The sequence below is a fragment of the Mustelus asterias genome, chromosome 24 (assembly GCF_964213995.1).
Source record: "Mustelus asterias chromosome 24, sMusAst1.hap1.1, whole genome shotgun sequence".
In the NCBI taxonomy this organism is placed as follows: Eukaryota; Metazoa; Chordata; class Chondrichthyes; order Carcharhiniformes; family Triakidae; genus Mustelus; species Mustelus asterias.
The window spans coordinates 11,728,334-11,738,444 of NC_135824.1; the positions used below are offsets into that span (position 1 = coordinate 11,728,334).

The following is a 10,111-nucleotide window of genomic DNA, read 5'->3' on the forward strand; positions in this document are numbered from 1 at the left end:
CTCTCTCTCTCTCTCTAACATTGCCTCTTCCCCACTTGCCGTGTGTGGCAGATGGCACTTCATTTGAGCTGCAGAGTACATCAGAGCATATTAAGCAACCAGTCTGTAATGCTGATCCACGCCGGGACTTGGATATCGAAGTAAAACAATCTCCCCCCTCGTCGCAAAGTTACACCTTGCTGCCTGAGATTTAAAACAAAATACGCTCTCTTTCCGAGGGAGGGCTTGCCTTTTTGGCTCGTGTGCCGGTCTCGGCTCGGGCCGGGGAAAGCCTGTCAGCACAAAACCTTTGGAACGGGAGAGAAAACAGGAACAGCTGCTCATGTACCATCAGCATCATCTCTGCCACCTCCAACCCCGGTGAGCAACTCTGTCATAGCCATTAAAGTCGCACCCACCGAGGAGACGAGAGAAGAAAGAATACTCGTGCGGTTAGACATCATGGATGTGTCTCCAACAAAGCTCCTGCACCAGGACTACGTAACATCCTCGGAATACGGGACGCTGAGAGACTGCAATTCTCTCAGTTCAGGGAGTAATGAATCAACAGAATGGAACTGCAACAGTTCAGAGCCCAACTGCCTCACTGATTCCACCTCGCACAGCCACTCGCCAATCTCTTCCATTGACTCTTGCCGATTTTCTCCTCAGTCTCTCCCTTGCACATCTACTCAAGGGGCCTACGGCCACCTATGCAAGATTAACAGCCTTCCCTCGTCCTCAGAGGACAGGCGTGAGGAGGGTCAACAGATAAGGAAGGTACGATTGCGCTACCCAGGCAGAGAGCGGCAGAGCGCCAGCGAGAGGGAGAAGCTGAGGATGAGAGGCCTCACCAAGGCCCTGCACAACTTGAGGACGTACCTGCCCCCGTCCGTGGCGCCGGCCAGTCAGAGCCTGACCAAACTGGAGACCCTGCGTCTGACTATCCGCTACATCTCGCACCTGACCGAGCTGCTGAGATTGAGTGAGGAGAGCCCGGCAGAGGGCAGAGACGCTGAGGGCAGGTGCCAGGTGTGCCAGGACAAGTCGCAGTGTCCCGCACCAGAGTGTCTGACCCATCCGGACAACTTGATTCTGAACAGCGAAACCCATGTGCCATCAGGTTTTCAGGATATATCACTCTATCAGGTATGTCAGCCATTTTCAAGGGGTTATTTCAAATGCCTGGCTGGGCGGCATGGTGGCACAGTTCTTAGCACTGCTGTCTCACAGCGGCAGGGACCTGGGTTCAATTCCCGGCTTGGGTCACTGCCTGTGCGGAGTCTGCACGTTCTCCCTGTGTCTGTGCAGGTTTCCTCCGGGTGCTCTGGTTTCCTCCCACAGTCCAGAGATGTGCAGGTTAGGTGGATTAACCATGGTAAATATGCGTGGTTACAGGGATGGGAAGATGGTCTGGGTAAGATACTCTGTCGGGTGCTCCGGTTTCCTCCCCAAGTCCGAAAGACGTGCTGGTTAGGTGCATTGACCATGCTAAATTCTCCCTCAGTGTACCCGAACAGGCGCCGGAGTGTGGCGCCTGGGAGATTTTCACAGCAACTCCATTGCAGTATTAATGTAAGCCAACTTGTGACACTAATAAATAAACTTTAACTTTTAACTTCTAGCAATTATCAAGGCAAAAATACAAATTCTTCTCAAGCGCAGAAAAATTAGCAATGAATGAAAATACATCAGGAGAAAAATCATTAAAATTCATTGAGTGTTAGCTTCATCTGCAACCCATCATTGTAAAAGAGTACCAGGGAATCCACCCACCCCCTCCGCAACCCCCCAACCCCCCACCCCCGGCCAGTGACACTGCTGATAGCTGCACTGCATTGTGTGGTTGACTCAGAGATCCCAGTCCAGTCTCTGGTCTTCTCTCAGTGGTGTGGTTTGGGCAAGGGGTTGTAACTGTCTCTGTTTCCAAGGGAAACCAAAATCTCACTCCCGTTCACTAGCCAGTGACACTTGCCAGGAATGTGTATAAAAGCCTTAAGGGATGGGAGCAAGCAGAGACTTTCTCCCTGTCACGTTTCAATACCCCTAACTGGGCTGGGAAGTAGAGAATGACGATAGGGTGATTACTGGAGGGAAAACTACATCCATGGAACCGGACACAGGTAAGAATCATCGCCTTCAGGCCAGTGGGGTGGGGGAAAGCAATGCAGACCAGGGTTGCTGCATCGTGTCTTGTACCACACAGTCTAACGTAGCTAACAACCTGTCTCCATTTTTACAGAGTTTCACAGAGAACAATGGGAATTTGCAGCTGGTCCCTTGGTTTCCATGGCAACATTAGGATCCCTCTGGGCCTGACATATTCTGAGAACTTAGTCATTTGAAAAATATATTAAGTTAAGTATTTTTTCATGTAGATGTTTATTTTGTTAAACCTGTGGAAAATTATTTGATATATTTTTGTTATGCTGGTTTTACTGTCTGTACATTCGAATTGTGAAAGGAAATAAAGCATTTTATTTTACGTTTGGTGATTTTGGTCTTTGTCTACCCCTTGAAGTTTGTGGGTAGGTCCTTTTTTTAAATATTCATCCACGGGATGTGGCCTTGGCTCGCTAGGCCACATTTATTGCCCATCCCTAAGTACCCTGGAGAAGGTGGTGGTGAGCTGCCTTCTTGAACCGCTGCATTCCCTGAAGTATCGGCACATGCAGTGTTGCTGGGGATGGAATTCCAGGATTTGGGCCCTGCAACTGCGAGAAATGATATGTTTCCAAGTCAGGATGGTGAGTGACTTGGAAAGGCACTTCCAGGTGGTGATGTTAGTGTGCTTCTGCTGCCCTCGTCCTTCTAGATGATCATGGGTTTGGCAGGTGCTGCCTTGAATGAGTTTGTGCAATGCACCTTGTAGATGGTACACACTGCTGCTAATGTTTGCGGAGGGAGTGACTGTTTGTGGATGGATGCCAATCAAGCTTTGTCCTGGATGGTGTCAAGCTTCTTGTGTGTTGCTGGAGCTGCACTCAATCAGGCAAGTGGAGAGTATTCCATCACACTCCTGACTTGTGTCTTGTCAATGGTGGACAGTCTTTGGGGAGATAGTGGATGAGTTACTCTTTGCAGAATGCTTTCCCTCTGGTCTGTCCTTGTAGCCACAGTTTTTAAATAGTTGGTCCAGCTCATTTTTTGGTCAATGGTAACCTCCAGGGTGTTGGCATTTGGGTACTCATCCAGGCAAGTAGTTAGACAGTGACCTTTCATTGCAAAACTTGGGTTCAAATGCCGAGGTTGGCACCTTGCTCATCGACGGGGCACCATGATCCATCCAATATTCAATAGGCATAAGGAACAAAGGATCAGGAGAAGGCCATTCAACCCCTCCGGATACTCCACCATTCAATTAGATCATGGCTGGTCTGTATCTTAACTTCATTTATTCAACCTGGTTTTATCCTTTCTCAACAAAAACCTATCAGGCACAGTTTGGGTGTTTGCAACTGACCCCAGCACGTTGGGGGAAAGAGTCCCAGATTCCTACTATCCTTGCAGGAAGATGTACTTCCTGAGGTCACTTCTGCATGCCTTAGCTCTAAATTATGATCATCTTCTGATTCTGGACTCCCCCATCTGCCCCAACATCATGAAGAAGTCCAGCTTGGCATATGTCACATGACAAAAGGTGGACTTGGGGGCGATTTTAACCCTTCCTATGGATACTGAGTGGTTGGTAGTTAAAGTGACCAAATCTCTTCCTTGCCTTAGAGTTGATAGAATCATAGAATCCCTGCAGTGCAGAAGGAGGCCATTGGGCCATCGAGCCTACACCGACAACAAACTCACCAGGCCCTATCCCCTTAACCCTGCTAGTCCCCCTGACACAAAGGGGCAATTTAGCATAGCCAATCCACCTAGCTCGCACATCTTTGGAGTGTGGGAGGAGACTGGAACACCCCGAGGAAACCCACACAGATAAGGGGGGAATGTGCAAATTCGACATAGACAGTGACCCGGGTTCAATTGCAGCCTCGGGTCACTGTCTGTGTGGATTTTGCACATTCTCCCCATGTCTGCATGGGTTTCCTCTGGGTGTTCGAGTTTCCTCCCACAGTCCAAAGATATGCAGGTTAGATGGATTGATCATGCTAAATTTACCCCTTTTGTTAACATAGCATCAGGCCTGAGGTGCCAACGGGACCTGACTACAAGTTTCGTGGGAAAAACTAAGCAAGAAAAGACAGCTGAGTTTCTCAGCAGAATGACTCAACACAGGAGTGAGCTGAAGCCAAAAGAGGCCCAAAGTAGCACGATTACATGTTTTCCTCCTTATTTCCTTGCAGTGCTTGAAGGAGCAGGAGTGGGATGTTGGACAGCTGGATTAAATGAGACCCAGGAATTTAAGTATCCCTCTTTTGCTGAAGCGGTGGCACCTGAATGCACCAGCAAAAATGAGCACCACCCAGTTAAAATTGGGGCTAAAATATCGAACTGCTCCGACAGCCAACCTCTCTCTATTGCTGCCTTGTGGTAGAACTTTCAAATCAGAATCTCCTCTGTTGAAACTCCTGCCTCGGCTATAGTGTCAATGCTGTTTTTTTGTATTAGGTGGATTACTAGCAGGATAAATACGTGAGGTTATGGGGACAGGGCTTGGGTGAACTTGTTGTCGGTGCAGGCTCAATGGGCTGAATGGCCTCCTTCTGCACTGCAGGGATTCTATCGAATCCAGGGTAAGTAAGAGATCTGGTCACTTTAATTACCAACCACTCAGTATCCGCAGGAGGGTTAAAATCACCGCTAAGTCCACCTTTTGTCATGTGACATTGTCCTGGATCTCCCCAAAGAGATTTGTACAGCAGAGTGACAGGACACATGCTTACTGCATTACCCAACTGGTGACCTTCTACAAACTAAAGTTTAAAGTTTTAAAGTTTATTAAAGTGGGCTTATGTTAACACTGCAATGAAGTTACTGTGAAAATCCCTGAGTCACCACACTCTGGCGCCTGTTTGGGTACATTGAGGGAGAATTTAGCATGGCCAATGCACCTAACCAGTACGTCTTTTGGATTGTGGGAGAAAACTGGAGCACCCGGAGGAAACCCATGCAGACATGGGGAAAACATGCAGACTCCTTACAGACAGTGACCCAAGACAGGAATCGAACCTGGATCCCTGGCGCAGTGAGGCACCAGTGCGAACCACGGTGCCAGCATGCCACCCCTAAACCAATGAAAATTACATTCAGGAAAAGGCCCATTTACCCTAACATATTGCAGTCATGATAGCCTGTCATCACAGGTACAGACCCATCTCCCATCCAATACTGACACTGTTAGAAATGCAGGTCCTTTTAAGCGTAAACCAGGCCTTGCTTCAGAGTGAGTTGAGAGCAGCTGATGCTCATTGAAATCTGTGCTTAAGAGCTGGGTTTTTCCCCAGTCAGGGTTTCGCTTCTGGACGGCACGGTGGCACAGTGGTTAGCACTGCTGCCTCACAGCACCAGGGTTCAATTCTGGCCTCGGGTGACTGTCTGCGTGGAGTTTGCACATTCTCCCCATGTCTGCATGGGTTTTCTCCGGGTGCTCCGGGTTCCTCCCAGAGTTCAAAGATGTGCAGGTTAGGGGGAATTAGCCATGGTAAATATGTGGGGTTACAGGGATAGAGCTGGGGAAGAGGGCCTGGGTAAGATACTCTATCAGAGGGTGGGTGCAGACCCAATGGGCCGAATGCCCTCCTTTTGCACTGTCGGGATTCTATGATTCTAAGGACAGGGAGAGGATCCAGAGGGGAGAGTGGAAACTCGTCTTCGTACTGAACTTGGGGCGGCACAGTGACACAATGGTTAGCACTACTGCCTCACAGCACCAGGGACCTGGGTTCAATTCCGGCCTCGGGTGACTGTCTGTGTGGAGTTTGCACGTTCTCCCTGTGTCTGCGTGGGTTTCCTCCGGGTGCTCCGGTTTCCTCCCACACTCCAAAGATGTGTGGGTTAGGTAGATTGGCAATGTTAAATTGACCCCAGGGCCAGGGGGGATTAACAGGTTAAATATGTGGGGTTATGGGGATAGGGCCTGGGTGGGATTGTGGTCGATGCAGATTTGATAGGCCAAATGGCCTCCTTCTGCACTGTAGTGATTCTATGGACAGGGAGAGGATCCAGAGGGGAGAGTGGAAACTAGTCTTCGTACTGAACTAGTTGCTGCCTAATTTGGTAAATGGATATTCACCAATAAAACAAACTGCCAGTAAGAAGAGAAACAAGACTTATCTTGGAACAGACAGAGAATAAGCCACCCCACCCAATCCAGCGACCTACCTCAGGCTGGCTAGTGGACATTTATTGGATGATTGTTGAGTTGTAAACCCTTTAGGATTACCCTGGAGTCTCTGGAAATAAACATTAATCTTCAGGGCGTTGCCTTAAACAACCCAGGGAAAATCATCACAGCAATAATAGAATTATGGTTTGTAAACAATAATTCCTTTGAACATTGTTCTTTATTAGTTGTACAAGACAAAAGACTTGGGACAGAATGTTCCAGCCCTTCAAGCTGGTGGGATGTTCCGCTCCCCCCAGTGTGAATGGAGACGAAATGACTCTCCGGCCCCACCATGAGAAAGCCGTGGGTAGGGGGGAGGGGGGGGGGGGGGGTGGTGGGGGGGGGGAGATGGTGGTGGATGGCGAGTTGCTGGAAAGCCAATCATTCGCCAGTTCGATAACAAAGGCCGGAACCCTATCATCTCACCCGCCGCGGAATGGGAGCGGGCGAGGGTCCAACAACGGAAACCTCCATTGATCCCGGGCAGGGCGAGGCCATAAAATCCCGCCCAAAAAGTGTATTGGTTTGTTGATTCAGTTGACCAATAACGGCAGTGACAGGCTGGAATGGAAGCAGATAGATTTTTAATCAGTAAGGGAATCGAGGGTTATTGTAATAAGGCAGGGACGTGAAGTTGAGGATTATAATATCAGATCAATCATGATCTTATTGAATGGTGGAGCAGACTAGATGGGCCGAATGGCCTACTTCTGCTCCTATGTCTTCTGGTTTTATGGCAGGAGGTCCTATGATGCTCACTCCAGGAATATGCTGATCCAACTCTAAGCACCTCTGAAAGTCCTGTCGTGCCGGACTGGGATAAATAATCAACTTGCAAAAGGTTGGTTAAAACTCAGAAACTCTGTTAAGCTGAGTAGGAAATTTGATGGTTGAAGCAAAATTGCACCTGGGACAAGCTGGCGGAGAGTGAGGAAATATCTGTATTCAAAACTATGGTTTTATTTTGGTGGCCGTATGTCTCAGACTCAGGTTTCTGTTGCCGCTTTGCTAAGTCTGCTCAGTGCTTGATGAGCAGTAGGTGGCAGTATTCAGCTGTAATGACTCCAGATGGCACTGCTTGGGGGGGGAATGGTTTGTCAACAGACCCCAGCCTCTTGACATTGCTTTGTTTATGATGTGTGCAAAATTAAAGTTCTGGTCTCAAAGACAATTCTCTCACTTACAATGCCACCCCCACCCTCTCCTGACACCTATCAGATGTGCCAACATTGAACATTTGATCAGTTGGTGCTCCAGCAAGACACAGGGACGTGAGGGCAGCACGGTGGCATGGTGGTTAGCACTGCTACCTCACAGCGCCAGGGTCAATTCCTGGCTTGGGTCACTGTCTGTATGGAGTCTGCATTCTCCCCGTCTCTGCATGGGTTTCCTCTGGAATAATATCGCTGTTCCTTCACTGTCACTGGGTCAAAATCCAGAACTCTGCCCCTAACAGCACTGTGGGTATACTACACCTTCATCCCATGAATGAATAAAAATTGGCATCCACCATCAACACATTTGTCCAGTCCTCTCCAGAGTAGTCCCACACCAACGTGAACCTCCCTACACTTTCCAGACAATTTCTCTTTCAACTCAGATCATTTCTTTCTAATTCTGTCTATTGCATTTTTCAGATAAAGTTTAAAAATTTATTTATTAGTCAGAAGTAAGGCTTACATTAACACTGCAATGAAATTCCCCTAGTCGCCACACTCCGGCGCCTGTTGGGGTTAATGCACCTAATCAGCACGTCTTTCAGAATGTGGAAGGAAGCCGGAGCACCTGGAGGAAACCCATGCAGATACGGGGAGAACGTGCAGACTCCGCACAGACAGTGACCCAAGCTGGGAATCGAACCCGGGTCCCTGGCACTGTGAGGCAGCAGCACTAACCACTGAGCCACCGTGCCGTCCCAACTATCTACCGTTTATATAGACGATCTGGAGGAGGGGACTGAGTGTAGGGTAACAAAGTTTGCAGACAACACAAAGATAGGTGGAAAAGTGAATCGTGTGGAGGGCGTAGAAGGTCTGCAGAGAGATTTGGACAGGCTGAGTGAGTGGGTGAAGATCTGGCAGATGGAGTATAACGTTGACAAATGCGAGGTTATTCACTTTGGAGGAAATAATCGCAAATTGGATTATTATCTAAATGGAAAAAAATTACAACATGCTGCTGTGCAGAGGGACCTGGGGGTCCTTGTGCATGAGACGCAAAAACCCAGTCTGCAGGTGCGACAGGTGATCAAGAAGGCAAATGGGATGTTGGCCTATATCGCAAGGGGGATAGAATATAAAAGCAGAGATGTCTTGCTGCATCTGTACACGGAATTGGTGAGGCCGCAGCTGGAATACTGTGTGCAGTATTGGTCCCCTTATTTGCGGAAGGATATATTGGCCTTGGAGGGAGTGCAGAGAAGGTTCACCAGGTTGATACCGGAAATGAGGGGTGTTGATTATGAGGAGAGACTGAGCAGATTGGGTTTGTACTCTTTGGAATTTAGAAGGCTGAGGGGGGATCTTATAGAGACCTATAAGATAATGAAGGGGCTGGATAGGGTAGAGGTGGAGAGATTCTTTCCACTTAGAAAGGAAGCTAGAACTAGAGGGCACAGCCTCAAAATAAAGGGGGGTCAGTTTAGGACAGAGTTGAGGAGGAACTTCTTCTCTCAGAGGGTGATGAATCTCTGGAATTCTCTGCCCACTGAAGTGGTGGAGGCTACCTCGTTGAATATGTTTAAATCACGGATAGATGGATTCCTGATCGGTAAGGGAATTAGGTGTTATAGGGATCAGGCGGGTAAGTGGAACTGATCCACTTCAGATCAGCCATGATCTTATTGAATGGCGGGGCAGGCTCAAGGGGCTAGATGGCCTACTCCTGCTCCTATTTCTTATGTTCTTATGTTCTTAAAATGTGACAATGAGACAGCCAGGAGTCGAACCTGGAATCTTCTGATCCGTAGTCATTGCGCCTTCCCCACGTGAATTTGGCAAACTTTAATTGAATTATTTTTTGATTCCATAATCGCAGGTTTGTTTTAGCCAGACCAGTCCTTCTACAGCTTTCTGCTCTCTCCTTTCCTGAGAATATTTACATTCAAAAACATAAGAGGAGAAGGCCACGCAGCTCCTCAAGTCTGCACCATAGCTGACCTATATTTCAACTTCATTTCCCCACATTCGACCCAATCAGGGATACACATTCTTCTGATTCTGCATAACCGGTCAAGTGTTACTAACTAAAAGATAAAATGGACGCAGTTTTGTGTGAATGGATTTACAAGTCAGGAAGACTGGAAGAAAATAAAATTTACCCTGTGGTTGCTCCTAACACTAATGGTTGAATATATGGACATTCGAATTAGGAGCAAGAATAGGCCATTTGGCCCCTTCAACCTGCTCCGCCATTCAATAAAATCATGGCATATCTCATTTTAACCTCAACTTCACATCCCCACCGACCCAGCGATAACTAATGTTCACTAACGTCCTTTAGGGAAGGAAATTTATCTTCCTTCCCCAGTCTGACCTACATGTGACTCCAGAGCCACAGCAATGTGGTTGACTTCACATATGGTATGGCACGATTGCACAGTGGCTAGCACTGCTGCCTCACAGCACCAGGGACCCAGGTTCGATTCTCGGTTTGGGTCGCTGTCTGTGCAGAGTCTGCACGTTCTCCCCGTGACTGTATTGGTTTTGTCCGGGTGCTCCGGTTTCCTCTCACAGTCCAAAGATGTGCAGGTTAGGTGGATTGACCAGGCTAAATTGCCCCTTAGTGTCAGGGGGAACGAGCTAGGGTAAATGCATGGGGTTATGGGGCTTTGGGATAGAGACTGGGTGGGAT

At 48.2% G+C, this 10,111-nt stretch overlaps 1 protein-coding gene across 1 annotated transcript; it reads left to right on the top strand.

Moving 5' to 3' along the window:
- The first annotated feature begins 215 nt into the window (after positions 1-215).
- On the top strand, positions 216-2,281 carry LOC144511514 (mesoderm posterior protein 2-like). The gene is made up of 2 exons (XM_078241899.1): positions 216-1,128; positions 2,222-2,281. The coding sequence occupies exons 1-2, from the start codon at positions 442-444 to the stop codon at positions 2,279-2,281; spliced, it is 747 nt and encodes a 248-aa protein (XP_078098025.1). The 5' UTR covers positions 216-441.
- The last annotated feature ends 7,830 nt before the right edge of the window (positions 2,282-10,111 follow it).